General features: G+C 43.5%; 1 protein-coding gene across 2 annotated transcripts in view; it reads left to right on the forward strand.

Moving 5' to 3' along the window:
- Positions 1-1,662: 1,662 nt before the first annotated feature.
- The window catches only part of ISM1 (isthmin 1), a 75,308-nt gene continuing 62,333 nt past the window's right edge, over positions 1,663-14,637 (forward strand). The window contains exon 1 of one of the 2 annotated variants that reach the window (XM_039223312.1): positions 1,663-1,890. In XM_039223312.1, the coding sequence (XP_039079243.1) occupies positions 1,753-1,890 (138 nt within the window). In that variant the 5' untranslated portion in view covers positions 1,663-1,752. Of the gene's footprint in view, positions 1,891-7,830; positions 7,894-14,637 lie in introns of those variants that run through there. The other variant, XM_039223313.1, reaches the window with a different exon arrangement.

A 14,637-nucleotide genomic window follows, 5' to 3' on the forward strand; every position in this document is an offset into this window, starting at 1 on the left:
TCCCCGGAGCACTGGAGTCCTAGAAGCGAGGCAGGCTTGGAACTTTGCGAAATGGATTGTACGAACGCCGCGGCGGAGGGCTACGCGCGGGGAGGGACCGGCTGGGCGGGCGCGAGGCAGGAGCCCAGGAGCAAACCCGGTGGGAGGCGGAGGAAGTGCAGTATAAAAGGCCCCGGTCTTACAGCGCGCTCACCACTCTGAGCTACTTGGGGAAGGCGGGAGACCGAGCAAGGTCGAAAGAGAGAGGGGACCGCGCGGTGCCACTGCGGTGATCCCAGCCTACCATCTGACCCAGTTTGCTACTGCGTTCGAGGCCAAAACTCCGCGCCCTCGGCTCGACCCCAGAGCCCCTCCACTCGTCCGCTGCCCCCAGCGCGGCATGAGCGGCGCGCGGGAGCCGGAGGCTGCAGCGCGGTCATGAGGCGGTGGCCCAGGAGCTGCGGCTGTGCGACGCCAGCCCCTAGGTCCCCTCCGGGAGCAGCGCCTCCGGGATGAGCCCCCTCGACCCGTGACTGCCTGAGCTGAGGTTGGCCGCCAGTGTCCCCCGTACGTCCGGCGCGCCTGAGCCGAGCCCTGGAGCTTCCCGCCGCGCCACCTGCGCGCTGCACCGGACCAGCTCCTAGCGAAGCCGACTCGCCGCCCTTCCCAGGCTCTATCCGGCGCCCCGGGCGCTCGAGCAGCGCTGCTCTGGGAGCGGCGGCCCACCGTCCAGGAGCCAGTGTCAAGACCCTTCTGGAACGACGCTTTATTATTCCCCTGGTACAGACGCACGCCAGCTTCAGCAAGGGGCGCACAGTCGCGGACACCTGGCTTGTCCTGAGCGCCCTCCGTTCTCCACCACCACGACTCCCAACTCCACTTTGCCAATAAAGATTTCTAAACTCGCCCAGGCTCCCCACCCACCCACAGCCCCGAGCCTCAGTACGCACAAGGCTCTGCCCTCGCCGGCCACAGCGACCTCGGCAGCAGTGCGCGCACTTCGCGCAGCCCGGCAGGCGGACGTCGACCCCGGAGCGGCGCCCGGGTCACCTCCAAACAGTGACAGCCCCCCGTGTACCCGGGGCCCCCAACTGGAGCCGGCTCACCCTAGGACTCGGCGGCGGGGCGGCGCTGCCCGCAGCCCGAAGGAGCGCGGGGAGGAGGGGAGGTGGCTCGTCGGGTGAGTGGCTCCGGGCAGCAAGGGCGGGGGAGCCAAGCGTGGAGGTAACTCCGGGCCGCCACTGAAGCCCTCCTCCTCATTCTCCTCCTCCTCCTCCTTCTCCTCCTCCTCCTCCTGCTACCCGCGCTCCTCTGGCGGCCGCTCCCGCTCCAGCTGCGGCGCCGCGGCCACATCTGGGGCGCCCATGTGCGCTCGGGGGCTCGGCTGCGCCTGCCCCGCCGCCGCCCCCGCTACCCCCTGCCCGCAGGGTGGTCCCCGGCCCGGCCCGGGTCCCGGGCAGCCCCCCGGCCCCGCCGCCGCCGGGGAGCGCCGGGGTTTGCTCCGCAGCCGGCTTGGACGCCCCCGGCCCCGCCGTGGCTCCGCCGTGGTGCGGCGGCGGCGGCGGCGGCGGCGGCGGCGGCGGCGGCTCCTGCTCCCCCGGCCCGGCGCGCCCCGCCGAGCCCAGCGCCAGCCCCGCGGGTCCGGGGAGCGGGGCCCCAGCGGGGGCCGAGGCGGGAGCAGCGCTGCCGGGCTCCCGGGCTCCAACTCCTCCTCCCCCGGCGCCGCCGCCGCCGCCCGCCGCGCCGGGTCCTAAAGCCGCGCGCCTCAAGAGGATGGTGCGTCTGGCGGCGGAGCTGCTGCTGCTGCTGGGGCTGCTGCTGCTCACACTGCACATCACAGTGCTGCGCGGTTCCGGAGCCGCCGACCGGCCGGACGCGGCCGCGGGCAACGCCAGCCGGACCCAGCTGCAGGTGAGTGCGCCGCCGGAGAGGGGCGCGCGTGGAGGCGGGGACCCGGGCGGCGGGGTGCTGAGCCAGCGCAGGCTGGATGCGCGGAGGCGGGTCCCCCGCCTCACCGGAGAGGTTGGGGCCGCAGCCTTGCGGGAACAACCTGTTTTAGGCAGAGGCTCATTGGGGTTATGTGCCTGGAGACTGAAGCCCGCACTGAGGTCTGGCAGATGCTCTCCTCCAGGTCTTTCACAGGTCAGGCACCTGGGGGTGCGAGGCTTGGGATGGGCGGAGGAAGTGTGGAGTGTGTATGTGTTTGCTTTGGGGGGCTGCCAGTCTTTGGTTGCCCTTTAGAGGCTGAGTAATGTCACTCGGGAGTGTGAGGGGAAAGGTAAGAGACTCAACTATAGGATAATATCCCCACACTGGGGTTGGGAGAAAGAACCCCAGGAAGCCTGCCCCTTCAGAAGGCAACCCCCAAAGGTCAGGCAATAATTTCCCCGAGGAGAATGGCCAGACACCCTCTGTTTGCCCGCGCAGGCCACGTGCCTTTCGCGTCCCTCCCCAGCCTTGCGGAGGGCGCGGAGTCAAGCCACCTGTCGCGCTTGGGGCCCGAGTCACCTGGGGCTTTTAAAAATACAGTGAATACTTTCCGCGTCCTGCCCCTCTTGAGGGTCGCTTTAGGAAGGAGATTCTGAGGATCCGTTCGTTGCGCTGCAAGGCAGGAGAGGGGATCTCCTTTGGGGAGAAGAGAGCGGGCTCCAGACACAAGGTTAATTATGGTTTCCGAATAAGGATTGCTCAGGTACCCATTTCCTTCCTGCCACTGTCCTGGAAAGCGTTTTCCTTTGAGTGTTGCAACTGTCAACCTGGAACATGGGTAGAAGTCAGCAAGGATTTTCCCAGGAAGCAGCGGGAATTTTCTGCCTCCCACAATCTCTTCCTCAAACCGGCCCTTCTGAAACTGTGCTCTGCAGTATGGAGATAAGTATTATTCATTGCTCCCAAAGGACTTTATAACCAATGCCCCTGCTAATGTATTTTTAATGTAATTTTTGTGGAAAATTCTGTCAAAGAGAGAATTCACTAAAATATTTCTTTAGGGCTTACTATGTGCCTGTGCACCACTGTGTTAAGTGCTTTACAGAATTTCATTGATTTAATAAGGTACTATACTGTTAATGTGCCCCCTTTACAAATGCAAAAACTGAGGCACAGAGAGATTAGGAAGCTCACCAAATTTCATACATTCCAAACTCCTGATTATTATGTAAAGTTTTCTCTCTGCCAGGGTGTTATAGACTAAGGCAAGGTGATCCTTGCCCACAAATGCAAAACCAGGAACATAAAAGAATACACCCTAGAGCCTACAGTTCTTTTAAATTTGGGACATTTCTGGGGCGCCTGGGTAGCTCAGTCTGGGTTAAGTGACCCACCTAAGCTGATATCATGATCTCTCAGTTTGTGAGTTCAAGCCCTGTATCTGGCTCTGTGCTGACAGCTTGGAGCCTGGAGCCTGCTTCAGGTTTTGTGTCTCCCTCTCTTTCTGCCCCTCCCCTGCTTGCTCTCTCTCTCTCTCTCTCTCTTTCTTTCAAAATAAATACACATGAAAAAGAAATTTTAATTTGAGGCATCTCTGAAAATGTCCTAAGTTTGTGAGACCTTCCCGTCTTCTGTGGGCAAACAGGTACAATGACAGACTCATAGGATTCCTTTGGGGAAACTGAAGACACTCCCATTCTGTAGATGGTACACACCCACCAGTCTACCACTGCTGGCATAGGTCTTAATATCGTCAAGATTTCTGGAAGTCATATTTTATACATGATGCTTTCTTTCCTCATGGGCTCATGAAAAGCTGTAAAAATGATGTTCTATGGAAAAGTAAATTTGGCAGATTTCTTTATGAGGTGTTTGCTATCATTAGAATAACCTGGGGTTGGCCTTTTCTGCCTGAACAGTAAGGTAATGAGAGAAGCAGCTGGTGGAAGTGGCAGCTGCAAAGGGGAAGTGGATTAAATTCTCAAAGGGGCCTTTGGCTGAAGAACTTCCCCAAGAGGTTAAAAGAAATGGGGGGATTTAGAAGGAGTAATGCTCCTAGGAGTATCTTGGGTCCCAAGCAGCTGCTAATCCACCAGCTTCAGCTTATCTTGTAATAGTGTTTGGTTATTCTGCCCACTCAATGCACTTAACCAGGCAGAATGATGAGTTTAACAGTTTAGTTCATAATTTTACTCTCTTTTGTAATTTGTTATTATAAAAATTTTATATTCTTCCTGACTAAATTTATTTCTCTGGCTCTCCAAAGATATTACCATTCAAATGGAGAGAGAAAATGTTCCACCAAGTGAGAAGATCTGCAAAAGACATTTCATTATGTTGTTGTTTTCAGTCCAGCAAACTGAATTCACTAGTAGCAGGTGTATTTAAAAACACAACTGCAGAAACTATATTCTTTCTGTTTACTGGACCTGTGTAGCCATCTTCAAATCCATTTAAATGTGTTGGTTCTGTGATATTTTAAGTTGCTAAATTTATTCCTTGTAACCACGAAGTTAATCAGCCCTTCGACTACATGATTTTTATTGTTATTTCTGCTTAAAATATTCTAAAATATGAGGCTGGAATGAGAAATACACATGGTTGGTTTATTTACCCAAACTTTAGTATCTTTGGGATCATTTAAGAGGAGATACTCCCTTATTTAAGATCTGGTTGTTTCTACATCCAATAAATAGTAGTAAGAATAACAACAATCATGGCTAAGATTTCTCAAGTGCCTTTTTTGTGTCAGGCACTGTTCTTAGCACTTTACATATATCAACAAAAGTCTTGTGAATCAGGCACTATCATTATTCCTGATTCAAATAAAAAACTCAGGTAACTTGTCCAAGGTGCCCAGCTAGAAACACCATATTTCATGTGGTTCATGAAGCCAATGATGTTAGTTGTCACATTGTTTTCAATATTTTAAACTATCTAATAAGAAATTGTCCAATTTGGACTAGGAGGAACTTAACAGAGGACCAATCGGGAGAAGAAGGGGGGAAATGGTGGGGGAAAGGGAGAGAGGCAAACCATGAGAGACTCTTGAATGCTGACAAAAACTGAGGACTGATGGATGTGGGGGGGAGGGGGGGATGGGCATGGAGGAGGGCACTTGTGGGGATGAGCACTGGGTGTTATGTGGAAACTAATTTGACAATAAACTATTTGTAAAAAAAAAAAAGAAAGAAATTGTCCAATTTTCTGCAACAGCTGCATAAAAATGCACAGAAACCTTACCTTTTTTCCACTTTTGAATGAAATCTAAGCTCCTCATTGAAATAAGTGTCTCACATTGATCAGAGACTCAGATTAATTCTTTGAGGTCTTTAATTAATAATGGTAAGAAAACAATGATATATAATGAAAGCAGTCTGGGAGATAGAACATCCCAAATTATAGAATCCACAGGCAATAATAACAACTATTATTATGTTTCTTTTACTTGAAATTCAAGTGACTACCTCTCTACTAAATCTCAGTCAGATATAAAACCATGAATTTCTACAGATTTTAAATAGGAAAGTTAGAACTTATTAAGACAGTTATATATAAGCAAGTATTATAAACCATCAAATTGATTATTTTTACACCATTTAAGCAACCCAAACTCTGAAATATCTATGTTCTCTATCTCCTAACCACTATTTTTGTGAGCTCCTTCTCCCTTTATTGCTCTACTTGCCTTCAATAAAATAACCTAGCTTCTGGTAGTCAAGAGGTCATCTGAGCCATTTATAGCAGTAGAAGCAAAAGCAACATTTATTTGTACTTAATACAAGTACATTTCCTTGCAAGGATTCTGTGGGATTGACAGAGAATATGAGTCTTTGTATACTCATTTTACAGATGAGGAAACTGAGGCCTGGGGACATTTGAGTAACTTGCCCAAGGCCACACAGCTGTGACAGGGACAGGGACAGGCTTCAGACCCAGGCAGGCTGTTGGTGGAGCCCTAGTTCTTGTTTCTATTCAGCAGCAAGACTCTCAGCTCTGATTCAAGTCAACAGCCATTATATTTCTTATTTCATGGCTTGTCTGCCCATTATCTAGTCAGGCTGTTAGTTCTTCTCCCTGGAATTCTTTATAAATTATGAAGGACTGTCCCACTTAGCTATTAATTACTACATAACAAACCACCCCAATATTTAGTGGCTAGAAACAAACATTATTTCATTAGCCCATCAAGAAAACTTGCTCTGGGCTCAGCTGAGTGGTTCTTCTGGTGATCTCCCTTGGAATTACTCTGGCCTTGTGTTGGCTTGACATGAGCTTAATAGTCCAAGATGACCTCACTCATATGTCTGATGGTTGATGCTGGCTGTCACCTAGGCCCTATCTCCACAGAGTCTTTCATCCTCAAGAAACCAAGCCCACATAGCTTGACATACTGGACTTAGAGCAGCAAGAGAGTAAAAGCAGAAGGAGCAAAGCCTCTTGATGAACTTGTACAACTTCAGCTACATTCTATGGGTCAAACAAATCACTGTGTGAGTTCAGAGTCTAGGGGACAAGGAATAGTCTCCTCTTTACTGGAGGACCAGAAAAGTAATATTACAAAGGAGCATGTGTACAGCAATGGGAGGAGTTACTGTGGCCATCTTTGCAAAATACCTACCATATTCATTTTTTGTCTCATATGCTTTGTAAATGTTTAGACCAATCTTGCACTCATCTTTTAATATTATTTATGCTGCCCTTGGCCATGCAAAAACTTTCTATTTTATTTTTGTTGGGGGGGGGGTGGCGGCGAGAGAAACAGAGCATGAATGGGAGAGAGGCAGAGAGAGATGGAGAGAGAATCTGAAGCAGTCTCCAGCCTCCAAGCTGTCAGCACAGAGCCCAAGGCGGGGCTTGAACTCACAAACCGTGAGATCATGACCTGATCCAAGGCGGGGCTTGAACTCACAAACCGTGAGATCATGACCTGATCCAAAGTTGGATGATTAACTGACTGAGCTACCCAGGTGCCCCAAGAAACTTTCTGTTTTAAGTGTAATCAATTCTGAATCATTTCCTTTATGACTTTCAGTTTTCTTGCCTTTTACAAAAAGATCCTCAAATAAAGGTTGTTCAAATCTTTAAATATATTTTGTTCTAACAGTTTTGTATTTTCTTATTGTTGTTGCTGCTGCTGTTTAGAACTAAAATCTACTTTCAAATTATTTGTGGGTTTAAGGTTTAAGATGAAGATACAAGTTTGGTTTTTGTACAAGTGAATAACCACTTGTCCTATCATACCTAGGTTTGTTTACTATTGTGAATAGGGTTTTATTTTTTGCTGCTGTTATATTCTCCAATTTGTTATAGGAAAGTTATAGAAATATATGCTTACAGTTTTCTTGGTGTGGGCATGAAAGCTAGCAGTATCCATTTCAGAAGTGCATCATTAGAGTTTCATGGGATGAGTTGAAAATCTTTTTCACTTTAGCACTTTAAATAATAATTATCTCTTTCTTAAGAGATTGTTAGAATTCATTCATAAAGCCCTTTTGGGCTTGGTACTTCTTTGCTTGAGATTTCTGACTAACATTCCACTTTATTTCCATGAATAGCCACTAGTCTATTCAGATAATATAACTTTTCTTGAGTCAATTTTGATAAATTACGTCTCCCCAGAAAATCATATATTTTTATAAACTGATAAATTATATTTTATCAGCATAAAGTTTATACATAGTACAAGCATATTTTGCAAATATTTCATAACTGTATGTTCTTTATGCTTTGTGATGTATACTCTTGGATCTCCATATACAACCTATCAGATAAAGATTGTTAATTATATTTTGAAAACCCTCCAATTCTTCATTTATTTATTGTCCACTTATTTGCTGACTCCTCAAGAAAATTAATTTGAGTTTTTATCCTACTGCTGTGGATTTGTCTGTTTCTCATTATCCAATTAATTTTTGCTTTACTTTTTTAGAATCCATGGTGTTAGGACATAAAACATCCTTTTGGTGGTTATATCTTATCAAGGTGAAATTCCTTATTTATCATTTTATTGACTTTTGTCTTGGATACTTTTTTTGTTTGATATTAATGTTGCAACTCTTGCTTTATTTCTTTTTCTTTTGGGATTTGTTGAATATATTTTTCCAATCTTTATTTTCAAACTTTGTCTTATTTTGAAATTTAAATATCTCTCATTAAAAACCAATAGCTAAATTTTCCATTTCCATGCAACACATCAGTGAATTTAAGTCATTTATATTTGTTGTGATTGCTGATAGATTTGAAGATATTTTTCCCATTTTATATAGTATCCTCAAAATTCCACAATTTTTTCCATTTTGCTTCTTACCCTCCAACTTATTATCTGTTTAACCTTTGGCAAGAGAGTTATCCTATATCTTAATTTCCTCATCTCTAAAATATATATAGTAACTATTTCCTGGTGCTGTTGTAAAAATTAAAACACTGAATGCATGTTAAGGACTTCATCAGAGCTTAGCACTTAAACATTCAATAAGTACTGAAATACTATTTACTTTGTTCATTTTTCCTCAAGTATTAAAAGTGTCCTATTGCTGTTACTCAACATTGTAACAGATTTGAAGTTATACTTTTTTTAATCAGTGCTAAGAATAAATCCATATTTATAACCTAAACCCTCCAAAAACAAGATTCTGACATGCTGTTTCTCTCCGTGTCCTATGTATCTTCAACTTTTAATCATATTATCTGAATATTTAAGCTAGATTATTCCTCTATTTATTTTTTCTTCTTCCTTCCTTCCTTCCTCCCTCCCTCCCTCCCTCCCTCTCTCCCTCTCTCTCTCTCTCTCTCTCTTTCTTTCTTTCTTTCTTTCTTTCTTTCTTTCTTTCTTTCTTTCTTTCTTTCATTGTTTTTCATTATAACTCTTAGGAATAATTTCTTAGCAGTTTCATTTATGTCCCTAATAATTATCTAGACATAACTATAAGATTTGCTTATTTCTTTATCTGCTGTTGCTGCTACTTGAATCTCATATTTTCATCTTTTATTTTGTTGGAAAACATTCTGAAAAAGTTATTTTAGGAAGGTTTTATCAAAGGCTAAACTCTCTGAGATCCTAAATTTTTAAATGTATCGTTATTTGGTTCTCACACTTCCATGCTAATTTGGCAGCTGGCCATATTCCATATTGTTTCCCCTCAGAATTTTGAAGATAAAATCCAAATTTATTACACCATATCATGTTCCATTCAAAAATCGGATGCTGTGTCTTTGTAGATGGCTATTTTTTTAAACTAGAAGCATTTAGGATTTTTCACTTTATTCATAATGTTCAGAAATGTCATCATGTTGTGCTTAGATTTAAGGTTTTAGTGGTTTATTCTGGTTAGCAATCAGGGGACCCTTTAAATCTGAAGCCCCAAGCTTGTCTTCATCTTGAGAACATTTCTTGAGTAATCTCCTTGCTTATCCACTCTTTAATCAGTTTTCTGTCCTCACCTTTTTCTCCTAACTTCTGTATCCTTGCCTCTTCTCTTCTCTTCTCTTCTCTTCTCTTCTCTTCTCTTCTCTTCTCTTCTCTCCTTCCCTCCTCTTTCTCTCCTCCTCCCTTTTCCTTTTTATTCTTTTCTCCCTCTCTTAGCATTTTTTAATTTTTTTAAAATCATGAATAATTTACATACAATAAAATAAATTAATCTTTAAGTTTCAGTTCCATTTTTGATGATTGTATATGCCCATGTAGCCACCATCAAAATTAGGATATAGAATGTCTATGTCATCCCAGAAAGCCTTCTTGTGAGGGCAATTCATTCCTCCCAGAGACAACAACATCTGACTCCTATCATCACAATTAGTTTGTCTGTTCCAGATCTTCATGTAGATGGCATCATTCTGTGTGCAATTTTGTGTGTGTCCCTGGCTTCTTTTCCTCAACATGTTCTTGGGATTTATTTGTGTTGGTGTGTATATCAGTAGATTTCTCTTCTTTATTGGTGAGTGGTATTTCATTGTATAACTATATCATAATTTATTTATCCATCCCCCCAGTGGTAAAGATTTGGATTGTTTCCAATGTTTTGGATATATATTTTTTAAAAGACCACGTTAACATTCTTGTACAGGCCTTTCTGTGAACATATGTTTTCATGTCATATGAGTAAATACCTAGTAGTACAACTGACACAGCCTCTATTCTTGATATTATTATAAGAATTCCTCTAAAGAAACTCACTTTTTCTCAGCTCTTTAGTGTTTCACTTTCAGTTGGTTACCATTTGTTTCATGTCAACTAGAAATCATTCCTTCCTCTGTAGGTGAAACTTCTCTGTTTACACCTCTGTTCTGGACTTATTTATCTATCTTTATTTCATCTGCCTTTTCAGTAGAATTTGGAGACGGAAAAGAAGTAAATGAAAATGCCTGATCTGCCACCTTGAATTGAAACACTATAATTTTATTTCTTAATTTAATTTTCTTATATACACACAAGAAGAAAGTTTTATTGTTTATGTAGCCGCTTCATTCTTTCTTCGGTAGCTATATTCTAAAAGGCATTGATCTTTGAGTCTGGGGGACACTCTTAGAACTCATGAGAACTATCCATTCAGTAAAGAAGAATCTATTTTGGTTTTAAAGCCTCCAAAGGAGGGGCACCTGGGTGGCTCAGTTAAGCATCCGAAAGCGTCTGACTTTGGCTCAGGTCATGATCTCACGGTGTGTGTCATGATCTCATGATTTGTGGGTTTGAGCCCCACATCGGGCTCTGTGCTGACAGCTAGCTCAGAGCCTGGAGCCTGTTTCAGATTCTGTATCTCCCTCTCTCTCTGACCCTCTCCTGCTAATGCTTTTTCTCTCTCTCTCTCTCTCTTTTTCTCTCTCTCTCTCTCAGAAATAAATAAGGCATTAAAGAAAAAATTTTTTAAAAAGCCTCCAAAGGAGAGAATCCCACCATCTTCTGTGTGCCATAGAAGTATTTCTTTTAACAACCCTCATTGTCACAATATTTTTCCTCTGATGTGCCCTTCGAATCTTTTATGCTACATCTTAATTTCATGTTTGCCTTTTCCCCCCACTATTCATTCACTTTTCAAAAACCATCTCATGTAGGATTTGAAGACTATTATTTAATAGTTTCTCTGTCTTCTCCAGATTTAATTATCTCCATCTCTTTTAAAAACTTGTTTGCATTGGTCTTATTTTATAGCATTTTAATGATTTCTGTGGTCCTCTCATTTCTCTTTCATCTTCTGAGAAAATCTTCTGCAAACCTTGGCTCAGAATTTTTTAATCTATAAAAAAGAGATGGTGATGGAGCCTCTGTCTTCAGTGACAGCTAAAGGTGTCCCTCTGTTGCAGTCATTTCCTAAAGGACAGAAGATTCTTTAGGGCATGAGTTAAGAGTGTCAGTTTAATGCCCAAGATTATATGCAGTGAGTTTACAAAGTAGTAGAGGAGTATGCTACTCATTTTGCATTTTATTTAAATCTTTTCTGTGCTCCATTTCAGTAAGAACTTCATAAGAAGCCATAAACATAAAAGATAAAATTTGATTTCTTACTTTCTGTGGCTGATGAGTCCAGAGGTTAGATGAAATACAATGCTAATAAAGTCAACATGTTAGTGCCCAGTGTTCCTCTTGGGACTAAGCACTCACTGCTCACTGTGGTCACTGTCTTGATAACATAACTTTATGGCTTCTCCCCTTCCCTGCCTTCTTTCCTTTTCCCCTACCAAAGCATCCTGGGATCATCTCCCAAATATACTACTTGCTCTTTGTCTCAGAGTTTCCCTGTGGGAGAACCCAAACTAAATAAAGCACTACTCAAACGTTAGGCCATGGGGATGGTGACCACTTTTCTAGATAGTGATGGTATAGGAAAGGTATGGGGCAGAATTTCCATGAGGCACCTGCTGCTTCTTGCCATCATTAACAAGGTTGAAGCCTATTAGTCTCAGAGAGGTATGTTCTATGGGCAGCAACAGAATCAGGCCATGCTATGCCTTCCCCGAGAAGCTAGGAAGAGGGGGAATTCCAAAATTATAGGAATGGGAAAGATCAGGCTTGGGCAAACCCTCAAATTGCTGGTGTTTAAAGAGATAACTGGTCTTTTCTCTCTTGAGAGCCTGATTCTGTGCTTGTGTGCTATTTTAGGTAAGAGGATGAGTGGCAATAGAAAGTCCTCAAAGGTGTGTGGGATTGTCATCTAATGCCTAAAAAAGGCAGAGGCCAAAGTGCCTTGATAAATGTAACTTCTCATCAACCCCCCAAGCACTGACCAGCATGTGTCACTGAAAACCTGTTTCTGTAAACTGAGTAGAAGTAAAAACAGTGGATCAACTACTCCTTCTTCCTGTTGGCCTGACCCATGCACACTTTAGTAAACCGAGTCATCTTGCACAGAGCACTGTCTGTGACTGATATACCTCTGTAACAGAGCAGTACCCTTTACCCCTGGCAGGGACAGTACTGCAAGGCCAATAAAATAGAAGCGTTCTGTCTTCAAGTCTGGGACGTTGAGCTGCCAGACTCACAGTTTGGGGCACCCCAATCCCCAGATGTTCACATTAGTGACCTGGAAAAGGGAAGGCAGTCGGTGGATGCAATAGGTCACTTCCTGCCAGACACCACATCTCTATTTTCAAACTAACGAGATGTGGCTAGAATCTATAAGAAGGGTCTAGGGAAGCTGGAAATGATGTCATAAGTCACCCAGGTGTTAACTTACTCCCAAAGGCATCTAGATAGAATATCCATGCCGATGCCAATGAAACAAATGAAAAACATGCCTTGACTCCCAACTACCTCTTGGAAATAGCAATGGGGAGAAGATAGAGGGAAAAGTGGCCGTTGTGTTATTATTTTTAAATAGGGCATTACTGAGGCATAATTGACATAGAGTGAACCATGTATATTTAAAAAGTGGACAATCCAATGAGTTTTGGCACCTGTAGAACTGGAACCGCTATCAAGATGATAAGTCCATCATCTCCGAAAGTTTCTTGGTGCTCCTTTGTGAATCTTCCCTCATTCTCCAGCAATCTCCTGGCCACTGAGCTGCCTTCTGTTACTATAGATTAGTGTTGGCATTTCCTAGATTTTTATATAACCAGCATCATACAGAACGTACAGTACAGCAGGCTTCTTTGCTCACCATAATGATTTTGAGAATTATCCATGTTGTTTTATGCATAAAGTGTTTGATCCTTTTTATTGCCAATTAGTATTGTACTGTATGCATACAACATGCTTATCCATTCATCCACTGAAGCACATTTAGGCTGTTTCCAATTTGGGGCTATTAAAATAAAGATGCTATGAATATTCAGGTATAAGTCTTTGCATGAACATATGCTTTCATTTCTTCTGTGTGAATACTTAGGAATAGAATGATCGGGTCATATGGTAGGTGTATGTTTAGCTTAATTAGGAAATTGTGGCAATCTTTATAAGGCACTCACATAACATGTTCAGGATCTGTAACAATCCAGGGATGCCACTGGAAAACTTCAGAGAATTTGGAAGTTGAGTCTCAGGATGAGATCTTCCTACATTTGTAGACTGTGTTCTACAATATTCAACTGATTCTCGAACAGTGCAGGGGTTAGGGGCACCAACCCCCTCCCTACACAGTCAAAAATCCATGTTTAACTTTGACTCCCCAAAAACTTAACAACCAATACTGTTGGCCAGAAGCCTTACTGATAACATAAACAGTTGATTAACACATATTTTGTATGTTTTATATATTATATACCATATTCTTATAATCAAGCGAGAGAAAAGAAAATGTTATTAAAAATGATAAGGAAGAGAGAATACATTTACAGAATTATACTGTATTTATCAATAAAATTTTAAAAAATCCACATAAGTGGAATCATGCAGTTCAGACCCCTGTTGTTCAAGAGTCAATTGTATTATGAAAAATTGAAAGAAGAAAAGATTGTCTTCTTGCAGAGAATTCTCCTATTTTTCCATGATGCCCAAAGTACAGAAATTTCATGAGGCACAATTATCCAGGTGATGGTTGTGGAAGGAATGTTAGGTCCTGGGCAGAAAAACAGGTTGGAAAGATGTCACAGCAGAAGACTTGGTTTCCTCCATAAGCTTCTGTCCATTGCTCCCCTCATTCTTCTTGTCCCCGTGCCCTCCCTGACTAGAATTTAAGAAAACCAAAAATAGACTTTGTATCTCTTGCCTGGGGACTCAATTACATTGTGACTTGGAAATCTGGTATTGGTTATGAGCCCCAAATGAATTAGAAGCCAGTTTTATTGCCATGAACCTTCAAATTCCAGGAAGTAGAAAGGGCAAAAAGTAAAAAAGAGGAGATCTCATTAGGTGATTCTAATCCTTAGCCCATGAAATGGGTTGAGGAAATGTTAACATAAGCTGACTCCTGGCTATGCCAGACGTTACGAGAGTGCACAGTATTGGAAATCCACCCAGAATTCTCACTGGAGGGCAGGGACTGTCCCCCTACCCATACACTGCCTCGATGTTTACCAGGTGCAGCTGTGGCTCAGAGACACAGATGAGAAGCTCGGGGTGACTTCTCTGCCTTTGCACCCAGAGTACATTCTGTGGAACAGCAGCAGCATCTCCTGGGATCGAAGAATTTCAGGCCCCACCCAGAACATCTGAGTCAGGATCTGCATTTTATAAGGGCCCCAGGCTCATCATATATATACATGTCACCGTTTAAGAAGTACTGTTCCAGAGCGTATCTTGCAAGTTGCAAGTCCTAGAAAACACTCAATATAGGTCAGGTATAATTCAGCTAT

The sequence above is a fragment of the Hyaena hyaena genome, unplaced genomic scaffold (genome assembly GCF_003009895.1).
Source record: "Hyaena hyaena isolate Hyena2069 unplaced genomic scaffold, ASM300989v1 scaffold_1317, whole genome shotgun sequence".
Lineage (NCBI taxonomy): Eukaryota > Metazoa > Chordata > Mammalia > Carnivora > Hyaenidae > Hyaena > Hyaena hyaena.